General features: G+C 39.9%; 1 protein-coding gene across 1 annotated transcript; it reads right to left on the bottom strand.

The window, feature by feature from the left end:
* Positions 1–1,215: 1,215 nt before the first annotated feature.
* On the bottom strand, positions 1,216–26,261 carry LOC124866594 (calretinin-like). The gene is made up of 11 exons (XM_047362453.1): positions 26,052–26,261; positions 19,419–19,495; positions 18,244–18,333; positions 17,999–18,079; positions 16,945–17,001; positions 10,429–10,506; positions 9,914–9,969; positions 9,775–9,814; positions 3,336–3,389; positions 1,902–1,973; positions 1,216–1,786 (listed from the first exon to the last, which is right to left on the bottom strand). The coding sequence occupies exons 1-11, from the start codon at positions 26,143–26,145 to the stop codon at positions 1,670–1,672; spliced, it is 816 nt and encodes a 271-aa protein (XP_047218409.1). The 5' UTR covers positions 26,146–26,261; the 3' UTR covers positions 1,216–1,669.
* Between the last annotated feature and the right edge of the window lie 549 nt (positions 26,262–26,810).

Genomic DNA, 26,810 nt, shown 5'->3' with positions numbered 1-26,810 from the left:
ATCCGGTTTGCGTTTAGTTGGACCATCATTTATTTTTCAACAGGACAATGACCCCAAACACACCTCCAGGCTGTGTAAGGGCTATCTGACCAAGAAGGAGAGTGATGGGGTGCTGCGCCAGATGACCTGGCCTCCATAGTCACTGGACCTGAACCCAATCGAGATGGTTTGGGGTGAGCTGGACCACAGAGTGAAGGCGAAAGGGCCAACAAGTGCTAAGCATCTCTGGGAACTCCTTAAAGACTGTTGGAAAACCATTTCAGGTGACTACCTCTTGAAGCTCATCAACAGAATGCCAAGAGTGTGTGGAGCAGTAATCAAAGCAAAAGGTGGCTACTTTGAAGAACCTAGAATATAAGACATATTTTCAGTTGTTTCACACTTTTTTGTTCAGTATATAATTCCACATGTGTTAATTCATAGTTTTGATGCCTTCAGTGTGAAACTACAATATTCATAGTCATGAAAATAAAGAAAACTCTTTGAATGAGAAGGTGTGTCCAAACGTTTGGTCTGTACTGTATATATATATATATATATATATATATATATATATATATATCTTTTGCATGCCGAGATGTGTGTAAAACTGGACAGTTACAGTGAGGAGTTGTGAGCGAGCCTATGTGCGGTTGCAGTAATAGCGTGAGAAAAGTGGTGTGACTCAAAAACAGTGAGTTTAATTAAATATGAAACCGCTCATGATTAATTGATGGATGTTAGACAGTTTTGCTTACATGTGAGGGGTAAATTCAGAGAGAAACAGCATATTTAAAACAAAATTTGGCCTACATTGTACTCAGTTCACTTATATTAAGGACCTCGGGTCATTCAAACATGCATGACTCTCATGCTGTTCTGTTTTCTGAGATACAAAGCTTGAAACGCTGGCTGTGTTTCCTCATGCTGTGTCTTGGAAGGCTGTTCTGTGTGAAAGGAAGTGTGCCCTAACCATCCAGGTCCTATTTTGCTCACTTTCTCTCAATATGGTTCTGAAAGAGTCACCCTGTTCCTCTGAGACTCTATAAAAAATGGATCAGCACAAGCTCCTTCTACAGCACACTTTCTGTCTGCAAGAGATTAGACTGTGAGGGAGCACTTAGAGCACAGGGAAACACTCGATTCTGGCGATCTGTGGTGAACATGTAATCTTTACACTCGACACAGAGGTGAGTGTTTTACAGCACTAGACAAACCTTTCACTGCAGTAGCATCTGTGTTTATGTTAGATTTATTTATTCCGTGATTTATATATTTCTATAGAACAGTACCAGCCTCATCAAATAAAACAAACATTCTAACAAATTAATCTGAAATAAACAAAACAATGAGATGCTACAAAACAGAGCTAATTCTTTTAAATCTACAGGGAACATATGCAATCAATTTAAAATTACAAACGCATAATACACGATATTCTTGAGTTGCCTTTAAAATCTCAATAAATAGCTTTATGTTTTAAAAGAAAATAAATTCAGAAGTCTAAAACAGCAAGCTCAACGGGTATTTTCTGTGCTTTCAGGCACACTTTTGTCTTCGCCCAAAGTATTTTGGCGAGAGGTCACACATGCACCAGGTTACATTGAGAGGTAGGAAAAGAAGGAAGCAGTGCAGGAAGACAGGAGGGTCCCAGGCAGGCAGGAGGCAGGCAGGTAGGCAGGCAGGTAGGTCACAGCGTGGAGTCCCGGCACAGGACAATCTCCATCTCAGTGCGGTACAGTTTCCCCCCATCCGACAGAGCCATGATGCTCTTCTTGTAGTCCACCAGCCCGGTCGAGTCTATGTCCTGCCAGAAATGACACAGCCACATAGAATCTCAGGCTGCTGCTCCATCTCAGTGCTATACTTGGCCAGCAGAAGAGGGACTGAACAAATCAATCAATAGGTGAAGTATTCATTACCATTTTGTTCTTGTCACAGAGGTCCTTCAGCAGAGCATCCAGCTCCTGCTCATCAATGTAGCCATTACCGTCCTGATCAAAGAGAAAATACAAGATGTCAGACATTATGCATGGGAAAAAAATACTTTCTTTCCAGCTTTTCATTTGACAAATTTAGTGTTCTCAACACCACTGCTCTAATGTGGATTTCAGCCTAGTCAAGACCACAAAACAGAAAAATATATAAGAACCTTATGATGACATTATAAGTCTGATATTTGCAGAAAGGAAGGAAGAAAAAAAATGTTTTAAAATGTATTCATCTAGTAGTTATTGACATATTTCAACATATTGGCTTCTAGCAACTATAAATATATAGGGATAATTTGAACAAATGAATCTACATGTGTTTGTCAAACGCCTATATATCATTTAATGTTAAAATCATTAATTAAAGTTTGATTTTATAAAATGTTAAAAGCATAGTTATTATTTCTATATTTATTTTATTATATAATTCTGTGCACATGGTTGCTGTAAACTATTAAATAATTCAAACTGTCTAATTCATACATTATTGAAATCATAAACCCAAACATCTAATTGGCCAGCTTGCACAGATATTCCGATACAACCAATCACATTCAAATACTGTTAGCCCCGCCCCCTGACTTTGGACGCGGACTAGATGTTATTTATTTCTGTAATTGTTTACTTTGTTACATATTTTTAGAATGTTTTGATATTTGTATGTCAAATTGTTATTTTCCACAGTCACAGTTTAAATCATATTACTATGTAGTGTGAAATAAATACGTTCATAAATACTAAATTAGAACTAATTAAAATATTATTTCTCCATTTCATTATTAAGTTTGATATTTAATAACTGATGCGTTTACTTGACCCTAGATACATATATTTACCTAATCTTGTATTCATTTCAAGTCTTATGTAGATTATTACATTTATAAACTATTATTAAATTACTTGTTTGTTTTTTTAATTGGAATTTGAACTCCATACATGATTGCTAAATGTGGGCATTTAATTAAGCTGTATTAATGGATCCCTTGTCTTAGGAATAAGATAATTATTTCAGTGAAAAAAAATGTGTGCAAATCAAATTTAGAAATGTGAAAATGCGACTGACAATGGTATCCTTTCGCCATTTACTCTTAGTCCGGTGATGTCATTTAGTCAACATCTACGTTAGACATCTGTCTGAGCTCGACACCCATTAGAAAGACTGACATGAATTGTTCTCTAGAGGATGAATCCATATGACGTGATCATCTGTGTTTTCCACCACCCCTTCCATGTAGCAACATGGACAGAGTGAACAGATGCCCATTGCAAAGATGTCTGGCTGCACAGCCTCAAAAATTCACAACAATAACTACAGAATGTTGTTCAGGTACCTTCCACATTTACATACAGAAACACATTTTTTACCTTGTCATAGAAAGTGAAGAGCGAGTCAAATTCTTTAACGGTGAGTCTGATACCCTATGATGTAACACAGAGAGAGAGAGAAAAAGTGAAAACAATTAGAAACCAATGCATATTTCTCGAAAGCTGTAAAAGCCCCAGATCCACCACAGATAATAATCCATGCAGATTATGATAACTGGGACTAGAGTTGAGTTAATCCTCATCAGACTGACTAATCCTCGATCAAGAGAAAATGTTGATCTGCTTTCACAGGGAAGCACATTTAAATTGGAGCAAACAGGACAAGATAGTTGAAGGTTTACATAATGTTGTAACTGTGGTGCAAATGTTAAAAATCTAAATGGTGTACATACAATAAAACAAGCTTATGGTGTGTGTCTGCCAACATTTTTCTGTTTCTATAAGCATCCATCATGGCCATACCATATGATATTACAAAGACTTATTGATAAACAGCGGAGGAAAAACTGGGAGTTAAAACTTAGGCTTGAAACTGCTCATTTTAAATGGTCTCTTTCACTCACAGCAATGTAATAAAGGCTGTACAGCCAAAAAATTACACAAAGCAGAAGTGGAAGGTAAGTAGACGTAGTGTGCTGCTCACACTATGCCAACAAAATTAAAACAGAAAATGTGCATTTGTTGGTTTTATTAAAATGATCAATTTTTAAAAATAAGGCTTACAGCACACATACAGAAACAGCAGGATTGACACCATCAGGAGTCCCTGGGCAATTACAATCAGGGAGCCCCAATAAATTTTATCATTATAGTCACGAGACCTCTTTGATTTGCTATTCAGTGAGATTAATACATTAAAGTCATTTCATGTAGATGATTTTACTAGAAAATATTGACAGTAGGGAATGTGTTTCTATGATATTACAAAAAAAAAAACAACAGGACCTGACTGCTATAAGATGACTCACATTCCCTAAAGCAAATATTTCTCTTAAAATGCCTGGTCCTTACACCATCTTTCCAATTCGTAACTGACTTTCTGTGGCCTCTTTTCTTGTTGATTGGCTAAAAGAATTAAATTATGTGTCAAAATTCACCTACTCATTGTGACATAAAAGCTATTCTGTCAGTGCATGCTTGGGTTCTCTCAGGGTCCTCATGGTCCCAAAATATGCATGCTGCGTTTATTGGCACCTCTAAATTGTGCTGAGGTATGTGTCGTCATGGTTGTTTGTCTTGAGTGTCTCTGTGATGGAGTGGCGAATTGTCCAAGGTGTACCCCTCCTCTCAACCCCTGGAAATATAGGCAACAGCCGCCGTAGTTGAGTGATGGGGGCTAACAGGTCCAGGAGAAAGGCCCACCCGTCCTCCTCTCCTGGGACACCATCCAACTCATTCTCGGGCGATCCCAAAGGGTTCCCAGGTTTATTAGGATCTCTAACCCTCCAGCAGGTTCTAGCTCTACCCCAGGCTCTTCTCCTGGTGGGACGTATCCGGAAAGCGTCCAAATGGAGTCAATCAGGAAGGATCTTCATCAGATGTAAAACCCTCCTCAACTTACAGGTCCTTCTCAAAATATTAGCATATTGTGATAAAGTTCATTATTTTCCATAATGTAATGATGAAAATTTAACATCCATATATTTTAGATTCATTGCACACTAACTGAAATATTTCAGGTCTTTTATTGTCTTAATACGGATGATTTTGGCATACAGCTCATGAAAACCCAAAATTCCTATCTCACACAATTAGCATATCATTAAAAGGGTCTCTAAACGAGCTATGAACCTAATCATCTGAATCAACGAGTTAACTCTAAACACCTGCAAAAGATTCCTGAGGCCTTTAAAACTCCCAGCCTGGTTCATCACTCAAAACCCCAATCATAGGTAAGACTGCCGACCTGACTGCTGTCCAGAAGGCCACTATTGACACCCTCAAGCAAGAGGGTAAGACACAAAAAGAAATTTCTGAAAGAATAGGCTGTTCCCAGAGTGCTGTATCAAGGAACCTCAGTGGGAAGTCTGTGGGAAGGAAAAAGTGTGGCAGAAAATGCTGCACAACGAGAAGAGGTGACCGGACCCTGAGGAAGATTGTGGAGAAGGGCCGATTCCAGACCTTGGGGGACCTGCGGAAGCAGTGGACTGAGTCTGGAGTAGAAACATCCAGAGCCACCGTGCACAGGCGTGTGCAGGAAATGGACTACAGGTGCCGCATTCCCCAGGTCAAGCCACTTTTGAACCAGAAACAGCAGCAGAAGCGCCTGACCTGGGCTACAGAGAAGCAGCACTGGACTGTTGCTCAGTGGTCCAAAGTACTTTTTCGGATGAAAGCAAATTTTGCATGTCATTCGGAAATCAAGGTGCCAGAGTCTGGAGGAAGACTGGGGAGAAGGAAATGCCAAAATGCCAGAAGTCCAGTGTCAAGTACCCACAGTCAGTGATGGTCTGGGGTGCCGTGTCAGCTGCTGGTGTTGGTCCACTGTGTTTTATCAAGGGCAGGGTCAATGCAGCTAGCTATCAGGAGATTTTGGAGCACTTCATGCTTCCATCTGCTGAAAAGCTTTATGGAGATGAAGATTTCATTTTTCAGCACGACCTGGCACCTGCTCACAGTGCCAAAACCACTGGTAAATGGTTTACTGACCATGGTATCACTGTGCTCAATTGGCCTGCCAACTCTCCTGACCTGAACCCCATAGAGAATCTGTGGGATATTGTGAAGAGAACGTTGAGAGACTCAAAACCCAACACTCTGGATGAGCTAAAGGCCGCTATCAAAGCATCCTGGGCCTCCATAAGACCTCAGCAGTGCCACAGGCTGATTGCCTCCATGCCACGCCGCATTGAAGCAGTCATTTCTGCAAAAGGATTCCAGACCAAGTATTGAGTGCATAACTGTACATGATTATTTGAAGGTTGACATTTTTTGTATTAAAAACCCTTTTCTTTTATTGGTCGGATGAAATATGCTAATATTGTGAGATAGGAGACAGTTCCACTCCTAACTACCCCTGTATAAACCAAGCTTCTCAGTCTTTTTCTAAGTCTCACCACCTGCAGGGAATAACACAGAAGTTGTGTACCCTGCAAGCCAGGAGTAAACATGGGGGCCTAGACATCCATAATCTTAGTGAATGGCATGCACTCATGAAAGCTCACCATCTCATGCTTTTACTGAATCCATTTCAATCTTTTCTATCCTCTGCATGAGTGATTTAGGACCAGCTACTCAAAGCAATTTATATCTGACTAGCATGCAGCAAGGAGGAGTGAAGGCAAGTTTAGGTTTTAACTCTTAGTTCTCTAAATGTTTTTCTGCACACGTATTGTGCCTTCCTAGATATAACAGATAAAACCACAATGTTACAGCCAAAGGATTACTGAATTCTACATTTGCAACATGAAAGCTTGAAGATTGTTGTAAACACTTTGTGCTTCCACCTGGTTTAATCTTCAGCGTGGCCACTGTTAAGTGGGATTTGCGCCATGCATGAAATGCTGAGGTTGGACAAAATCTGCATACACTATGCCCAAACAAACTGGCTTCGGCTTACTTAACTGGAACGGCTGAAGACTGACATGGTGGCAAAGAAAGAATGAGATTTAAAAGAATTCAGTATCTTGAAGTGGTATTTTCTCTACTTTTACAAACTATGGTTGACTTACTTTTAGAATACAGTACAGACCAAAGGTTTGGACACACCTTCTCATTCAAAGAGTTTTCTTTATTTTCACGACTATGAATATTGTAGCTTCACACTGAAGGCATCAAAACTATGAATTAACACATGTGGAATTATATACTGAACAAAACAGTGTGAAACAACTGAAAATATGTCTTATATTCTAGGTTCTTCAAAGTAGCCACCTTTTGCTTTGATTACTGCTCCGCACACTCTTGGCATTCTGTTGATGAGCTTCAAGAGGTAGTCACCTGAAATGGTTTTCCAACAGTCTTGAAGGAGGTCCCAGAGATGCTTAGCACTTGTTGGCCCTTTCGCCTTCACTCTGTGGTCCAGCTCACCCCAAACCATCTCGATTGGATTCAGGTCCGGTGACTATGGAGGCCAGGTCATCTGGCGCAGCACCCCATCACTCTCCTTCTTGGTCAAATAGCCCTTACACAGCCTGGAGGTGTGTTTGGAGTCATTGTCCTGTTGAAAAATAAATGATGGTCCAACTAAACGCAAACCGGATGGAATAGCATGCCGCTGCAAGATGCTGTGGTAGCCATGCTGGTTCAGTATGCCTTCAGTTTTGAATAAATCCCCAACAGTGTCACCAGCAAAGCACCCCCACACCCCCACACCTCCTCCTCCATGCTTCACGGTGGGAACCAGGCATGTAGAGTCCATCCATTCACCTCTTCTGTGCCGCATAAAGACACGGTGGTTGGAACCAAAGATCTCAGACTTGGACTCATCAGACCAAAGCACAGATTTCCACTGGTCTAATGTCCATTCCTTGTGGTCTTTAGTCCAAACACGTCTCTTCTGCTTGTTGCCTGTCCTCAGCAGTGGTTTCCTAGCAGCTATTTTACCATGAAGGCCTGATTCACACAGTCTCCTCTTAACAGTTGTTCTAGAGATGTGTCTGTTGCTAGACCTTTGTGTGGCATTGACCTGTTCTCTAATCTGAGCTGCTGTTAACCTGCGATTTCTGAGGCTGGTGACTCGGATGAACTTATTGTCCGCAGCAGAGGTGACCCTTGGTCTTCCTTTCCTGGGGCGGTCCTCATGTGAGCCAATTTCTTTGTCGCGCTTGATGGTATTTGCGACTGCACTTGGGGACACTTTCAAAGTTTTCCCAATTGTTCGGACTGATTCATTTGTTAAGGTAATGATGGCCACTCGTTTTTCTTTACTCAGCTGCTTTTTTCTTGCCATAATACACATTCTAACAGTCTATTCAGTAGGACTATCAGCTGTGTACTGTATCCACCTCCTGCACAACACAACTGATGTGCTAAGCATCTCTGGGAACTCCTTCAAGACTGTTGGAAAACCATTTCAGGTGACTACCTCTTGAAGCTCATCAACAGAATGCCAAGAGTGTGCGGAGCAGTAATCAAAGCAAAAGGTGGCTACTTTGAAGAACCTAGAATATAAGACGTATTTTCAGTTGTTTCACACTTTTTTGTTCAGTATATAATTTCACATGTGTTAATTCATAGTTTTGATGCCTTCAGTGTGAAGCTACAATATTCATAGTCATGAAAATAAAGACAACTCTTTGAATGAAAAGGTGTGTCCAAACCTTTGGTCTGTACTGTATGTTTGACAGGTTTTTAGAAAAAAAACATTCTTCAACTTACTTGCAGAGTAATTCAAAAAGTTTTGCTGCTGCTAGATATGCAGTGTTGGGAAGCACTTATGGCAATACCTGATCTGTCCTTCCAGATTGTTTTACAACACCATGCCAAACTATTCACAGTTCTTGAACCTTTTCACATTTGTTCATGTTACAACCACAAACTTCAATGTATTTTATTAGGGATTTATGTGAACCCAACATATGTCATAACTGTAAGGTGAAAGGAAAGGGATTCTTGGTTATATATTTTTTTTTTACGAATAATAGTCTGAAGTGTGCCATGCATTTGTGTTTAGAGCCTCAATACTGTTCATTTATATATTTAGAATTTAGTTCTGGACTTCGTCTAGGCCATTCTAATACATGAGTTTGCTTTAATCTAAACTATTTCATTGTAGCTCTCACTGTATGTTTCCGGCAGGAAAACCTTCCAGGTTACCATGTATTTAGCTCTATCCATCTTCTGATAACTTCGGACCAGTTTCGCTGTCCCTGCCGATGAAAAGCTTTTAGGGTGATGTCGCATGTGGCCCAAAAATTTTAATTTTTGACCATCTGAACAAAGCACATATTTCCACATATTTGTTATATTTGTTTTGACCCTTACATAATTTGTGGCAAACTACAAACAACACTCCTTTCAAAGATTTTTTGAGCAACGGCTTTCTTTTACCCATTCTTCCCTATAGGCCAGATTTTTGGAATGCACAAGTGATAATTGTCCTGTCAAGAGATTCTCTCTCTCGTGAACTGTGGCTCTCAGCAGCTCCTCCAGAGTTAGCCCCTTGGCTGCTATTCTGATAAATGCTCTCCTTGCCCGGTTTGTTAATTTAGGTGGACGGCGTTCTGTAACCTAACTTTGATTTAAACATCTCCACAAATGTGTCCCTAACAAATCTCAGATGCCTTCACTGCTGGAATCATACTGAGAATAAATTACACACAGTTGAACTCTATTTAGTAGCTAGGTGACCTCTAAAGGGGATTGCTTGAATACATATTCCCAACACACTTTTAATAATAAATTAGATTAAGTAACACTTTGTGGCTGCACTGTGACAAAATGTGAAAAGTTCAAGGGGTTTCAATGAATACTTGTGCAAAGCATTGGATTTTTACATTAATAGAAGACAATACTTGAAAGTAGAAAGTAACCTTACCTGAAATCTGATCAAAAAGTTCTCCTGAACTGGCAGAAGCCTGTGGTAGAAGACAAAAACTCATCCGTGTTAATCCCAGGAGCACCCTTTAGGCAATACTCAAACAAGATGAACAAATACAATTAGGAGAGACACTTACCTCGCCATCTCAGAGAGGCCCAGTTTACCATCACCATTCAGGTCAAACATCCTTAGCTACAGAAAAAGAAAATCAAAATTGAATTTATCAGAGGAAGCTTGGGAACATGTTGCTGTGATCTTGTCACACGCATGCATCACGTGTTAAACACATCCACTGAAGTGAGATTAAACTGCAGCGGTTGAGTGTGTTCAGCTCACAGATGGCCGACTGACCCTGGTGGCAAGAAAAGTGACATCTCAGCACTACAGGTGCAGTATGTGCAAATTTGATTAATATTCAAGCCATCACATAATGCTACATTAGGCATTTGACCAGCAGTCAACTGTAAGTTGTAAATATGGCATCTTTAGGGGCAAACTGTTATGAGAAGATATTAAGATCAATATAGGTCTTTAAAAAATTATTAGTTTCAAGGTTTATCAGAATACAGCAGCATGCTTAACATATTTATTGATAAGCAGTTATATTTTAAGGTCTGGTAATGCTGGCAATTTAGACGTTTTAGCACTCACGATTGTCTGTGTGTACTCGTTGAGCTTCTTGTCATCATAGTCTCTGTTGGCCTTCTTCAGCAAGTCTGACAGGAAACCCTGAGAAGAGAAAAATCCAACAACAGTCAGTGATGAGAGAACTTTAAACATTTCCAGCTGACTGTAATTATGGTAGGAATCAGTGGAAATGAAATGTACACAGTCCTCTTTATTTCCTTTATCATATCAAAGTACATGAGCGTGAAATGTACATAAGTATTTACACCAACAACATGAGGGCAGTCAACCTCATCACGGCTATGTTGGATTACAGTAATTTATCACAGGAATTCAAACATTACATACAAAAGCAGGGATGAACGTGATTCTGGTGAGACATCATTTTCGGCAGATATTTCCTAATCATTTTAGATGTTTAATGAAGCATTTAATCAGATTTCTTTCAGCATTTAACAGCAGGACAAACAACTTCAGACATCAAAAAAACCTTGAACATACAACCTGGGCAAGACAGTTGATGCTTCATTTGGTGGCAGATGGATAGAGAGGACTCTACTGGTGCAGAAGATTTAAAGTTTGACCCCATTACAAGTTTTTCTTTTTTGCCAGATAATGCATCTCAGATATATTCAAATTTAATAAGCCTATTTAAAGAATTAACACTTAGACAACACAAAGGTCAGGGGAAGTGGGGCTAAAACTTGGCATTTATTTCTAATATCTACTTTAGTTTGCTTGTTTAGAGATATACAGTATGTGTAATAAGAAGCAACAGAGACTTTAGAAGTTTGTCCGACTGCAGGGGTGATCAAATGTTTTTGAGTCAAAAAATTGTTTTTAAAAACACTTCAGACACTGCATACATTTCAAAGATTGTTTGGATTAATGTTTTCAGCACAGGTCCAGAAAAAACACTTCATATAATCATCACCATGCTTCTTGCATCATTCTGACTGTAAATTTGACCAGTCTGTCACATTCCACAGAACTTAGAGTTTAATCAATCAGTGTCAGGTTGGTTTGAGATGAGACCCTTGTGCAGGCACCAATTTCAAACACCAAAGATAAATTAGAACCGTTTATTCATACAAGTGAATGAATGGATAGTTCTTCCAGGTTCACAAAAGAAATCCAGGATAGAACTGAAGAGCAGAGGTAAGTTGTGTCGGGAGTTATGAATATTGATTGATTAATCTTGATCAATAATTATAATAAAAAATCATAATTTGACAAAATCAATTTTTTAACCAAAATCCTCATTTCTGAATCGAGACCAGAGATGTTTCTGGTGTTGTAATTGTGGCTCAACGCCTTTGATAATTACAACCGTTAAATACTCCGTAATAATTAATAACTATTACCAGAGATGTCACTGTTTAATCGACCGTTTCTGCCGAAACGTGTGGAACTTTAACCTTATCTTGACTGACGAATAACTCTTGCACAAAATAAACACAGAACGCCTTCTGTTATCATCTATGTGAATATTTATCACCTACTCAACATGCAAAGTTCTACATAAAATGGGTAAAATATCTAACTAAGCAAAATAAAGCAAAACAGTAGTGGGTGTGTATTGAATCGACCAGCAGTTATGGCAAAAATGAGAATATGACGAAGGGGTGTGGGGTGAGTGGAGGGTGGGGCGCAGCTCCAATTGTAACTCAGTTATACTCAGTCATAAAACCTCCCCCAACTCCTGAGCAGACAAAGAGTTATAAAACTTTTGGCGGCAAGCTAGCAAGCAGTGAGGTTGAAGACAAAGAAAAATGGGGAATTTCACCATGAGGTTATTTTAGCAGTCCAGTCTCACAGCGCACCTGCGCTGACTCTCAGGTGTTAAAATACCCCAAAAAACACGCACAGAGCTGGGAGCACAGCTGCTTCAGACATCAACACAGCACATCAAAGTTTCAATAACAAGGTTACATGCACATATCATTCAGAACACATTAGATTCTAACTAGCGAATCTCATCGCACTAAGACCTCCTACTATGCCCAGGCTTTCTAAGAAATAAATAAAATAAAGGATGTTTATTACTTCTTGTCGGCTTTCTTCTGAGCGGGGTCGAGCGAGGAAGGGAAAAAGGGGGGGTGAAGCGTTGTTGCGCGTCCGCAGTTAAACTCCAAGAAGCGGTCATTCTTCGTCCTTTGGCCTCCTTGGCGAAAAGGGGAAAAAACGTGATCTGACCATCAAAGTCGACTTAGGATGAAACACGGTGGCGGTTTGTCTCCTCGAACTCCGTGTTTTTAGTTATGTGTTAAACTCACATCTTCGATCGGCAAAGTTAAATTTCTGGCCTTCTTAGTCCAGAAACCTCAGTTATGAATTGTTCGTTGGCCAACGAGAGAGAATAAATAAAATCCACTCGGGACTCTTCTCCAGGTGATGCTTCAGATGTTGGTGATCGGGTCACGATCTCCAGCTGAAAAGCGAGTGTTCAAAATGGAGGCCCTGTTATATAGCGTCTTGTGACGTCAGACTTGGGACGCCTCGTAATATCAGTCGTAGTGTTCGACGGGATATGTCGGAGCACCTTGACAAGGTGATCTGGATCAAGGTTGGTTTTATAAGGAGAGGTTTCATGATCCCAGTTTTCAAGCCAGGACAGGTCCAGGTCTTTGCAATAGATAACAGCCAGGCCACCACCACGTCCACTGCTGCATGGATAACAGTATCCAAGAGAACGGGACAAAGAAGCAACCAGGTGTGCTTCTCCAGGATCTGGTTTGTACTGGGACACACATTGGACATGGCTGTCCAGATCCCAGGAGAGAGCCCCAACAGAGCAGGACTGGGATAAATGGGTTCATCAGGGGTATGTAGAACTCTAGAGAGGGAGTGTCAGGTTTAAAATGTCTGGATCCAGGACGGTAATTGATGGTGAAATTAAAATGTGAGAAAAACAGAGACCAGCGTTATTGTGGGGGGTTGAGTCACTTAGTGGCTTTCAGGTAGGAGAGATTCTTCTGATCTGTTCACACAATGATAGGTTGCTCAGTGCAATGTCTCTACTCTTCCAGGGCAAGTTTAAGCGCTAACAAGTCATGATCTCAATGTAATAGTTCCTTTAGTTTGGAGAAGAAAGTACATAGGTGAAGCTCAGCATCTGAAGGAGACCTTTGGGACAGGACAGCACCAACATCACAATCTGCATTCACTTCCAGGATAAACTGGGAGGCAGAATCAGGATGGATGAGGATGAGAGCTGCAGAGAATCTTTTCATTAACTCAGAAAAGGCAATATCAGCTTCGGGAGACAAAGAAAATAGCTTTTTAGTAGATCTGAGGGGAGCAGCTACCAGACTGAAATCCCTGATGAAGCCTCCTTAAAAATTTGCAAACCCTAGAAAGTGCTGGAGCTGTTTTCTTGAGTAGACCAATCTTGAACTGCTTTAATCTTCTCAGGAGCTGTCTTCATCTGTCCACCCTCAAAAACATAGGTAATGAAAGTTAGGGATGATTTGTGAAATGTTGGCCTGATATTCTTTGGATAACCTGCCTCTCATGGGAATTGTGTTCCTAAAGACCTTTGAAAAAGATGAGGATATTGTCATACAGCCATAGACCAAAATGTTCAAAAAATTCTGAAGGACAAAATTAACTAGTGCCTGAAAAATGGTGGCTGCATGGGTCCTAAATGTGTTTTCAATTCATCAACTTCTCAGATGTGGACAATATAGTGTATATTGCAAATATCTACTTTAGTGAAAATGGTGGCACCTTGTACGGGTTCTAAAGCAGATGAAATGAGTAGAAGGGAGTGTTTGTTTTTGACAGTTTCTGATTCAGGCCTCTATAATCGATACAGGGTCTGAATGATTTGCCCTTTTTCTCCACAGAAAAATTACCCCACTTGTAAAGATGACAGGCAAATTAGGCCTTTGTTTAGGGACTCATTGATGTACTTCTTAATTGTTTCTCGTTCTGGGCATAAAAGATAATCGCCCAGAAGAGCTACTGCTGTGAGGACACACCTGATGGTCACATACTGCAATCAGAGGACGTAGACACACACACACACACACACACACACCAACCTGCACACAGCCCTGTGGATATGACAGTCAGTTTGTTTTACAGTTTTTGTTGTATATCTGTTCATTCTTAGGTTTTGGCATTTTAAATATAATAGTGGTAATGTGATAATACAGTGATAAAGTTCACTGTATTTCCATGTTGTTGGTTTTTTCCCTGACCCTGAATGTATCACTGTGTATTCACTCAGCATCTATAATTAATTTTCCCTTAGTCATGCTCCCCAAACAGCTGCAGTGCATTCATTTATTTACTCTCACCTATTTCATGCTCCACTAATCATTGTATTTAAGCTCTATATTTTCAACGGCTCTTTTTTGGATTCTCCTGTTCTTCGTCATGATTCCTCTTAAACTTTCCTCCATGTTTTGCTTTGTTACTCAGTATTCTGTTCTTTTAATAAATCACCTCAAAATGATTCTGCCTGCCTTGTGTCTGCCTTCAAAACAATTTAGTATGCACTTTAGCTTCTATGCACAATCGCTGCACAATACTCCACTGCTGAAGAAAGCATGCTGAAGCTTATTTAAGGTTTGCTACAAGCAAAGGATTTGGACAAGCCAGTGAAAGCTGGGAAGAATATAGCCTGGTCAGTTGAGGCCAAAGCTGAACTCGTTGTTGATATTGCACACACCAAGTTTGGAGAAAGAATTGTTCTGCACATCACCACAAAAACAACATGACAAAGGTGAAGTTAGCAGGTGGGAACATCATAGTAGGGGCCGTCTTACAACATATGGGACTGGTTGGCTTCATATAACTGAATTGGATGAGAGGAAATTGAACATGAAACACTTAGACAATAGTCCCAAACACATCCATGGAAACCCTTAACTGGTTCCAGAGAAAGGAAGTAAAACTGCTAGAATGGCCCAGTCAATATAGCTAAAAAAAACAAAGGGAATATAATTCCAAGTGAATCAAACTTCTGTGAAATCAAACTGTCCACTTAGGAAGCAACACTGACTGACAATCAATTTCACTTGTTGTTGTGCAAATGGAAAAGACAACAGGGGGAAATCTTTGGCGATTAGCAAGACACACTCAATAAAGGAGTGGTTCTGCAGGTGGGGACCACAGACCACTTCTCAGTACCTATGCTTTCTGGCTGATGTTTTGGTCACTTTTGAATGTTGGTGGTGCTTTCACACTCGGACTCTACAACCCACACAAGTGGCTCAGGTAGTGCAGCTCATCCAGGATGCCACATCAATGCGAGCTGTGGCAAGGAGGTTTGCTGTGTCTGTCAGCATAGTGTCCAGAGCCTGGAGGCGCTACCAGGAGACAGCCCAGTACACCAGGAGACATGGTGGACGCCGTAGGAGGGCAACAACCCAGCTGCAGGACCACTACCTCCACCTTTGTGCAAGGAGGAACAGGAGGAGCACTGCCAGAGCCCTGCAAAATTACCTCCAGCAGGCCACAAATGTGCTTGTGTCTGCACAAACAGTTAGAAACCGACTCCATGAGGATGGTATGAGGGCCCGACGTCCACAAATGGGGGTTGTGCTCACAGCCCAACACCGTGCAGGACGCTTGGCATTTCCCAGAGAACACCAGGATTGGCAAATTCGCCATTAGCACCCTGTGCTCTTCACAGATGAAAGCAGGTTCACACTGAGCACATGTGAGAGACGTGACAGAGTCTGGAGACACCGTGGAGAGCGATCTGCTGCCTGCAACATCCTTCAGCATGACCGGTTTGGCAGTGGGTCAGTAATGGTGTGGGGTGACATTTCTTTGGAGGGCCGCAAGTCTTGCTGACTGCCATTAGGTATCGAGATGAGATCCTCAGACCCCTTGTGAGACCATATGCTGGTGCGGTTGGCCCTGGGTTCCTCCTAATGCAGGACAATGCTAGACCTCATGTGGCTGGAGTGTGTCAGCAGTTCCTGCAAGATGAAGACATTGAAGCTATGGACTGGCCCGCCCATTCCCCAGACCTGAATCCAATTGAGCACATCTGGGACATCATGTCTTGCTACATCCACCAACGTCACGTTGCACCACAGACTGTCCAGGAGTTGGCGGATGCTTTAGTCCAGGTCTGGGAGGAGATCCCTCAGGAGACCATCCACCGTCTCATCAGGAGCCCAGGTGTTGTAGGGAGGTCATACAGACACGAGGAGGCCACACACAATACTGAGCCTCATTTTGACTTGTTTTAAGGACATTACATCAAAGTTGGATCAGCCTGTAGTGTGTTTTTCCACTTTAATTTTGTGTGTGACTCCAAATCCAGGCCTCCATTGGTTAATAAATTTGATTTCCATTGATGATTTTTGTGTGATTTTGTTGTCAACACAATAAACTTTGTACAGAACAAAGTATTCAATTAGAATATTTCATTCATTCAGATCTAGGATGTGTTATTTGTGTTCCCTTTATTGTTTTGAGCAGTGTATATACTGGAAAATGTTGTGAAGAATTTGTTCATTCTTGCATCTAAAGAATCCACAAAGTGCCCCAAATACTATTCAGAATTTGATGTGTTACCTTTAGCTCATTGGACTCGATGTATCCACTACGATCAGTGTCATATCTCCGCCAAGCCTGCAGATAAGGATTCATGTTTATAGAGAAAAGCTTCAATCTTTAGCCACAATAACATTAAAACATATCTGTGCAATCTAGAAGAAAAACCAATACATGTATTGTTTGACTTTGTGTAAATATAGTTTGCTAAACCTCCTTATCAAAGATGGATACCTAAAATGCTTGCAGCACTTGCTGACACCCCCCCACACACACACACACACAAAAAGCTGTAGAACATCCATAATGTATGGCTTTTCTGAGAATAGCTTTAATACACGGAACAGCATGGACATCCCACCAGAAAATCCTCCTAAAAGGAAATAAGTGAAGTGTGAGTGTGTGGTAGGGTGGAGTGGAGTGGGGGGAGGTGGCTGGGGGATGAAGTGTATGTTCAGTCATACTGGAGCTTATGCTTGATGCCTTTCTGATTTCCCTCAGATTACTTCAACTTCCAACATACAGCTAAAAAAAAGCAGAGTGGGCAAACTTGCAAACTGCTGCATGTATCAATGTAAAGGTTTAAATACTTTAAAAATGTTTTAATTTACACAAAATAATACAGAAAATGTTACATTCAGATGGCTTTAAAGGAACGACTTATTAATGTTACATTTTAAGCATTTGTGTATGTTTGATACAGAAAACAACAGTCTAGATGAACAGTTTACATCCTTACTGGACTACAACATTAAAACAGACGTCCCATCTTGGCACGGAAACTGAAGGAATTATGGGGCAGCTGAACATGTGTCCCACAGGACAGACTACAAAAGTGAAGCTTGCTGGAGGAGTTTGTGAGGAAATTTCACAGCTCAGTAACTTTTATCAGATATTCAGTGAGCAAACCCAGAAAATAGAAAACCTCAACTGAGAAAAAAACATGGCTAATCTTTAGTCGGTAAATTAGAGGGCTAACTGAATCCATTAAAGGGTTGATTGAGCATGAGCAGATGTAATGTAAAGAGTTATGTGGGAACACTTGCCAACAAAGTGTGAAAATGTACAAACTTACATCCATGAATTCAGCACTGGATCTCACAAACTCTCTGAAACATATCAGGAAGTTCTCCTCTGTCGGCAGAATCTGGACCAACTGCACAAAGAGATCAGTGGGTTTCTTAGATAATAGGCCATTTTTAAACAAGTAAGGCTTTACTTAAATAGCTATTGTTTGTTATTTGGTTAAAAAGGCTTGTCATGAAGATGCAGAAAGTGTACACACAAGAAACAAAGCAGGAGTAAATAAACTGGTCGCACCTCACACATCTCAATTCTGCCGTCAGAGTTCTTGTCAAAGTTGGCCATGAACTCTTTCAACTTTTCCTTGAACAAAGCATGTGAGGGATCCTGAAAATACATTAAATTATACATGTTTCAGTTAGCTCAAGTTTTCATTTTTAATGAATAAAGCCAAACTTCATTCAATAATAATAGTAAGAGTCTCTATAAATGTATGCAGTGGAAACCTGAATTTACATAGAATGCTTAAAATACACATCTAATTTAATGTCACGTCTGACATTAAATTAGCAAATTTTTCTATTTTAGATCAGATAAAATTATCAAAACTATTTTTATTTACCTAATGCCAGAATAAAGAGACAAAGAGTTTTTAAGAAATTTTGTATTAATAAGATTATTACCCCTTTAAACAATTTGGAAAAGCTCATATGATATGCCCCCCAAGAAAAACATGTTTTGGTGTGAAATGTAGGATTAAAAACTGTTCTCCACTGGTTCCTTTTGTTTCCATACCTGTTTTTTCCTCATTGATCTTCCCAGTTTTCTGTCCATGCCCAGTTCTCCTCGTGCCTGATTGTAGGTTTATGTTTTGTTATATATATTATACAATATTTTTATTCACTATGCTGCTCCTGAGTTCCTATCTGCAATTTGGTCCACTTCCTTACTCATATATCATGACAATTACGGTACCAACATAGGCTATTAGGCCATCAGAGAAGAAGAAAGTCACTACTGCAAAACCTACATAGAAAGCCAAATTAAAGTTTACAATTCACAGAGGGGCAAAGGCCTTAATTTCTGAAAATATTTCCTGTGGTGTGAGAAAACTCATGAAATGTTGAGCCATTCCAAGCATTGTTACATTTGGAGGAAAACAGAGAAGCTCACAAGCCTGAGAACACAATCCCAACTGTGGGCAGCAGCATCATGTTGGGGTGCGTTGCTGCAGGAGGGACTGGTGCAATTTAAAAAATAGATGACGTAATGAGCAAAGAACAATGTGCAGTAATATTGCACCAACATCTTAAGATATCAGGCAGTTAAAGGTTGGTCACAAATATATTTTGGAGTGGCCATAAAAAAAGCCCTTATCTTAGTCCCCCAAAAAAACTGTCTGCTGAGATAAAAAGTGTGTGAGCAAGGCAACATTTGGTCAGCCGTATCAAGCAACATGAGCACATACTCACCACGCCAGCTCCTCGTCTTGCAGTCTCCAGCTCTGTGAAGAAACTCTCCAGCTCCTTCCCCTCTATGTAACCGTTTCCTGCAGAGCACCAGAGGAGCAAATTTTGTTTTGCAAAAATGACGGTCATGAAGCTTTTAAGTCACTTCAAGCTTTGTTGACTGTTCAGAAGTTTGATTAAAGACTTAGAGGTGGATGAAAGTTTAATTACCACAGAGAGTCTTTAGGTTTTGAAGCGGTTGCTAAACATTGAGTACTAGTCCACCCTCAAGTCCTCTGTGATTAAATAGGAATTATCAGTTTATAAGATAATGCAGATTACACTCATAGTTAAAGCTGTGCTTAAGCCTGTTTGATTATTTGACATTTGATTAGATTGGGCTTGCATTCAATGGCCGAGTCATGCCTTAAGTGAATTCCAGAGCTCCACAACTGCATGAAAGAAGAATAATGTTATATATCTATACGATCTTGAATTAAAATGGATTTTTGTTAACTGAATACTTGTTAAAAAAAAACAAGGTAAAATGGAGAAAATATCCAATACAAATGTCCACATTCCATTATAAGTGTATTCATCTGCAGCAGGAGGGTTGGAGATATGTATGTTCCAGCTGGGACAAACAAACACCACGGAGAGCGAAGTTGCATTGGAGTGTAAGCAGAATAATGAGCATCTTCTTGCCTAAAAGGGCAATCAGATTGTTGCTTATTGGAGCATTCTGTCCCTCATTCTGCATTTGTACTATAATGCTCACATTGGAGAAAAATCATTTACTCTAACAGCTTTTCTTTAGGTCACCGGTTATAAAGGACATTCAGTGGTCCTTTGTAATCATTACAGTGAGTCCCACCTGTCACCAGTCTAAGCATGGGCAGAATAGTGAGGGAAAATTTAGTGCATTTCAATGTTTAATAGGAGATGTAGAAAGCGGTTGTTCCAATTCAAAGTAAAACATAAACGCATTGAATTAAATGCAGTGATGTGTCCCATGCCTTATTCATCTTTTAATCTATTATCCTTTCATCTCTTTTTATCAATTCTACCCCCTTCCTCCCATCTGTCACAAACGAGGAGTGGTGGTTGTGGAGGACTCAAATGCAGGGGAAAGGGAGTCAGAGGTCAAGCAAAAACAAGATGTTTCATAATACAAAAGCAACTTACAAAAACAAATTTCTAGGTCCAAAAATCCAAAAACCAGGAACATAGAGAGAAGACAGTGAGGGCAGAATTACACAGGGCAGACTAGAGCAGGATTGGGCAGATGAAACAGCAAAGAACAAAAACAAGTAGTGGCTGTATATACTAAGGGAGGAGTGGAGATTGACAGTTAATGCTAAGAAACAAAACACAAAGGAATTAACTATGGCAATACCTATCTAGCAAAATGAACACAAAGAAATGAACCGACAAGACAAACCAGAGCAGAAAACAAAGAAAGCACAGACAACACGCTAAAGATGACCCAATGACCAAGCCTTCATATAGATTGTAGTTCTTACGGCCAGTGTCACGTTCAAGCGTTTACAACCTCAACAACACAGCTACTGCACTACATGCAAAAAAACAGTAATGGAGATAAAATTTCTTAAATAAACAACCTATTAAAAAGTACAATTAGTACATAAATGCACTGAAATTTGATCATTGAAAGTATGTAAATATTTGGGACTTTTTAGTTATTTCCAAGTGTTACCTGCTAATATCAGCATAACGTAACTGTCAGACTACTAGAAAAGATAGAAGATGTTGAAAAAGGACACTGTGTGCTGTCATCAGGTCAAATAACATGCCAGCTTTGTTTTTTTTACCAGCATAGCTGAGTTCACAACAAAGCTGCTCTGTTCTGTCCGTGTTGTCTGCAGACATATGCAGCATAACATAACAAATTAAATCTGATTTTTCTGACCTCACATTAACTAGCAACATGACCACAACTAATAAAATCCTATTTCTAGTACCCTAGCATCATGTGCAAAAAAGTCACTGCAGTTACATTAGATGGTATAGGGTTAGAAAATGACAGCAACCTTCACATTTATTGGCAACCACCCAATAAATAATCTTTTGTTGCAGGAGCAGAATCTCACATTAGAGCTGTTGACCATCTATGTCCACACAGGCGACTGTGGCTCAGTAGGCAGAGTAGTCGTCTTGCAATCGGAAGGTTGTGGGTTTGATTCCAGCTTCCTCCTGCTGTATGTCGATGTGCCCCTGGGCAAGGCACTTAAACTCAAGTTGCCTACCGATCTGCGTATCGGTGTATGAATGTGTGAGCGTTAGTGAGTGCAATTGGGTGAATGTGGCTCTAGTGTAAAGCGCTTTGAGTGGTCTGTATGACTGGAAAGGCGCTATATAAATTCAGTCCATTTACCATTTATCTAAATCATATAGAAAATGTGTATGTTGAGTTGAAGAGAAGAGGGAACCCCAGGTGGCTCTGAGTATGCTCCAACCTTGTAGAATGTCATAGGAGAGGAACAAGTGATGCCCAAGTTGGTTGTGCTAAATATCAGCATCATGGATGTCAGTATGTGTGGCACCAGTAAATTTATAAAATAAATAAAGACGTTTCTATCATGGCCTTTTACACCATTAAACACTTTAATTAGATGTGCTACAATAAAAGATTGGATTATTTGATGGCTAGTCCCCTTTACTCGTCTTTGCCGGGGTTACAAATGGCGGAGGGTTCTTTATATTTATAAATAATGGCCCAAATTTGAGATTTTTCTGTAAGAGTTTTTTTTCTTTAAGTTAGTAGTCTTAATTATGCTTTACTTAAACAAAAACACAAGAATGGTGCACCCAGATTTTATCTCAAAATAAATGAATAAATTTGGTTTGTTTTAGTTAGTGTTACTGTAGGCTGGGAAAAGAACAAATTATCTGTGATAAATCTGAAAAAGTGTTGTATGTGATTGCTTTTATCCAGTGATAAGTTGCAAATCCCACAGAAAATTTTTTTCTCAGTTCATTGGTGCTCAGTGCCAGAGTTTAGTTAGGAACTCAATCTCAGCTGTCATATGGAGCGCACCACTGCACACTGAGCAGATGCAGTCCCTTTCCCCCTCCATAGCATTTTCAAACACAGCTTATCTACCGATTGCTCAACGGCACCTCAGGACCATATCAGCTGTCCAACACATAATGGCTGAAAATGACAAGAAGGCTCATGTGGCAGACTGTTTCATGGCTGCATGAAATAATGCTGGAGGATTAATTTCAACTGATAAGATCTAACTCATCTGTAAGATTAAAATATGTTTCAGACTTTGAGAGAGATTCACGTTGAGGCCAAACATCAGCATTAGAAAAATAATTCCTTTATTCATCATACAAGGGGAAATGTCAGCGTTAGTGTTAAATAAATAGGGCAAAAAACCAGATGCAATCATAGAGTTGGAGAATCAAATCAAATAACACAGTTTGAGAATCTTATTCACACCTTCAGTATGAAACCTTGCCATCTCAGAGAGACTTATCTGCCCAGTGGTAATGGTTTATTGCCTATGTATAGAAAAACTGTTGACATACACGATCTCCAGCCATGGCAAAGGAAAGTAAAGTAAAGCTTAAATCTCCCCTACTTAAAAGGGTTTTAGTCTCCATACTGAAAACAAGTCCATACTAAAATCCATTTTGCTGGCATACCCTTTAAAATCCAACAGGATAAACATCAGTGCGTGTTGTGTGCAATGATGTCTATGACTCTATTTTTTAATGTATGGAATATCTCCTGGCAGCTGAATTTCTCCACAAGAAGAACAATAAGCAACTAATTGTTAACTTTGCATCGGAATTTTAGACTTTGTGTTTAGTTTTTTTGGACAAATCATTTCTGAATCGTGTTCATTGATTTGACAGCTTGGCTGCTGTGCACTATATTGTTATAAACAGGGGCTTCTCCAGAACGGTTTGAACAGGGTGGCGAGATGGGGGGGCCCTTCTGGGGGGTTTTTCTTGCTCTGCTCTCGGTGGAGGACGCACGCGTTTTCTCTCCCTCCTTCTTGCATAGTTCTGTATCTGCTTTTGTCTGTGTTTTTCTCAGAACCTCACTTTACATATCTTCCAAACTTGCAAATTATGGATTTGGTCAGCTGGTCTCTCAACGCAATTGATCAAATTTTTTCCACAGGAAGACAGGGTAAAGGAGAACCCTCTTGCCCAGCCGGTACATTCTTCTCTGGATACACAATGGATTCCTGGGAACAGTGGAAGATTGTGTGCTTGGCTACAATGTCCGTTGAGGATGTAGAAGACGTTTATATATTTGGATTTTTGATAACAGGATTTCTGCTTTTTGGAGCCGGCAGTTACCTGACTTATCGAGTGAGTAGCAAAACGTGGGCAGCTGTTCAAAGCATCCCAAAGCTGCTTGCGATGCTGGATGGAATCTGCAGAGCGATCAATGCTCAGACTGAATTGTTAAGAGAGCTAAACTGCATGCTGCATACAGTTCTTGAACAGAATCGTAGCCTGGAAGCGACTTTTGGACTCAGAGGTGAAAGGATTTGATCATGGAGAAGGTTGTGCGCTCCAGAACTGCGGGAAAGTCCCAGAAATTTGGATATTTGGATTCGCAATTGAGAGATAACAATAAAAACTCTTAAAGTGGTTGGAAATCCACACAACTGCTTGAACCAGAACATTTATTGTTTTTCTAAATCTGGTGCCCCAACGTGGCCTTGGAAACTTCTGCTAAGTGGCTATCGACAAAATATCTCCTGGATGTTATGTAAAAATGGGGCTCTTTCCCAGCACCCCGGAACAGCTGTGACCCAGATAAGACTTTGCGGCCGATTGAGACAAAGGTCCATATCTCTCCTCAAGGCCAATGGCGCTCTGTGATAATATTCACACCCCCAGGATTCCACCGCACTCTTGCAAAATCTTTTCTTCTTGTGTGTTGCTTAGCCCTGCACCTAATTGCGTGATTTCATTACTTTTTCAGTGGTTTTTAGTATTGTCAGAAGGATTACCAGCGAAAACCAAACATTATTAGTAACTTGGACTATAGCTGCTCTTACACCAATGACCCAGCTTTCTTAGTTAGACTTCAATGGACTGTTATTACTTAGTTCAACTTCAGTACCAGTAAAAGCAATATATTATTAGCACCTGAAAATGTGGATTAAAGCTGTTTTGTACCAGTGACTCAGCTTCCCTAGTTAGAATTCAGTGGAATGATGAGACTATCAATATTATCATCTTCTTTTAGCATAAGATGTTTTATTATTAAGAGTGGCATGGAACCAATTTCTACCAGTAAACCCAGAAAGATTATTAATTATTATTACTCCCAAGGATTATTAGTGTCATTTGGTTTGTTTTTCTGTGTCTGTAACATTGTAATGTTTTTCCTCATGTACAGCGCTTTGGGTGCGTTGTTGCTGAAAAGCGCTATATAAATAAACTTGACTTGACTTAATAGTGACACACCCAATCCAAATGAAAACCAATAACAGTCCTTTGATTTTGGTATGTAGTTATGGTAAAATTTGACATTTACGTCAGGAAACAAAAAATTCTTTATCCTCCTTAGGCCATTGTGTGTAATTTGTTGTTTTCAAGTACCTCTACAACAAAAATCAGCTGATTTGATATATCCTGCACTAGAAAAATGTAATGTAAATTATTTTTAAAATACTGCAACTCTCAGAATTTGACTTTACTATGTCAACATGTGATCCTGTCATCATTAAAGGGGACGGCCAGGAGTGAGTGACAGAAAACCAAAAAGAGGCACCAAGACCAAACAAAAAGCATATTACTATAAATAATTAAACTACATTGCCAATAAATGTAGAAACTCATCCCTGTATCCTCCGCCAAGTGTGCATGTATAAAAATATTATACATATATTTATATTCCATTGGTCATAAAGACCTGAACAAATAGGATAGTTGTGTCTATCCTATTTATATTTAATTTAGCAAAAGCAAAAACCAAAACTGCATCGCTGTACAACTTTGTCATAAATAATAATCTTTTACCATGAATTAAAAGTCAGTGGCTTTCCATGTCTGTACAATGAGTACTTTTACTTGGTATGCCCTTATTAAAAGGTACACACAGCCAACACAAACAAATCCATTGCCAATAAGCTTTCAGAATCAAAAGCTCCATCCAATAAGATCCAAAAGATAACATAGTTTATCTTCCATCCTCCATCGTCTCCTCTACCTCTTTGTTTCTGTTTTTCTCTTTCTCCCTCCCCCCTTGCACCCTTTTTCTCCCTCCCCCTTTTAATCTCTCAACATTTCTTCAACCCCTTTATCTTCCCCTCCATCATCTTTTTTAAAATTTTCATATTTCCGTTTTTTCTGCACTTTAATGCCTTATATTGATCTAAAAAGTACACCTCTTCCTAACAAAGTCAGTAACCAACAAGAATCTCATAAAATGTTTTGCATGATTCGTAAGAGAATTTCATATTTTTGCATGTAACATAACATCATCTTAAAACTAACTTAACTGAGTCTTATTTTTTTTCTACTGATTAATGCTGCTTTTCAAGATGATTAAAATAATCAATTAGAATCAAAAATGAAACAAAAACAACAGGAATTAAATAAACAATCAAATAAATCCGAATTGATCTGATTGATAGACCCACAGCTGCCTTCACTGACCGTCTGTGTCGAAATGTTTCCAGATGTCAATGAACTGCGCCGCGGTGAGCTCAGCCAGGTGCAGGTGTGGTAGCTGCTCCGCCTGAGTTGCCATCTCTTCGGTTTCTCCCTCCTTTGGGTGGTCTGTGGTACTTTGACGTAAACTTTTCCCGGCGCAGAGCTCCTCAGATCTGTGAGCGGTTCCTCCTCAGCCGAAGCCTTTTAAACCACCCGCGCCTCTCCTGCCCGCCACACGGGGGCGCAGCAACCAAGACAGCATGTGAGAGGGCAGGAGGCGGAAAAAGGTATTTTGCTCCTTAAGCGTTCTTTAATACATCATCCTGTCATGGTGCTCCTTTGAAAAGAAAATTACATCAAATGTTTCAGTCTACAGAGGATCCACGGGATCTCTAAGTCAGCCCTGTCATTCCCTATTCATCTCTATGGAGTGGGGTGAATTTTAAATTAAGTATCTCTAATTTTAGGAACCACAGCATCTTTAGAGGAAAACTATAGAGAAAGAGAAGGTTTATTAATGTGCATGGCATTTTCCAGCTAAAGCTGCAAATCCTCGTAAATCAATCCTGCTGCGTTTTGAGTGCATATATGAGATAAATAACCTTCCCTCCATTCTTTTATTGTGCTTTAATCTTCTTCCACTCTCGGCTCTCGGTCTTATCTCAGTCTCAAACCAGAGTTGGGGCAAACCCAACAGCCAAGAGTTTCTGAATGGCCACAAAATCACATATCTTTTATGTTAATTTTTCTAGATACCTTTTT

Source organism: Girardinichthys multiradiatus, chromosome 4 (genome assembly GCF_021462225.1).
Source record: "Girardinichthys multiradiatus isolate DD_20200921_A chromosome 4, DD_fGirMul_XY1, whole genome shotgun sequence".
NCBI lineage: Eukaryota > Metazoa > Chordata > Actinopteri > Cyprinodontiformes > Goodeidae > Girardinichthys > Girardinichthys multiradiatus.
The sequence above is the reverse complement of the archived record's forward strand: the minus strand, read 5'-3'. Positions and strand labels throughout refer to the sequence as shown.

Coding starts and splice junctions, on each gene's coding strand:
- LOC124866594 (XM_047362453.1), bottom strand. CDS start 26,145: ATGGCAACTCAGGCGGAGCAGCTACCACACCTGCACCTGGCTGAGCTC. Junction 10,507..16,944: donor TCGAGTCCAATGAGCTAAAG/GTAACACATCAA, acceptor TTCTCTTCTCAG/GGTTTCCTGTCAGACTTGCT. Junction 1,787..1,901: donor TCTGTGACAAGAACAAAATG/GTAATGAATACT, acceptor CATTTCTGGCAG/GACATAGACTCGACCGGGCT.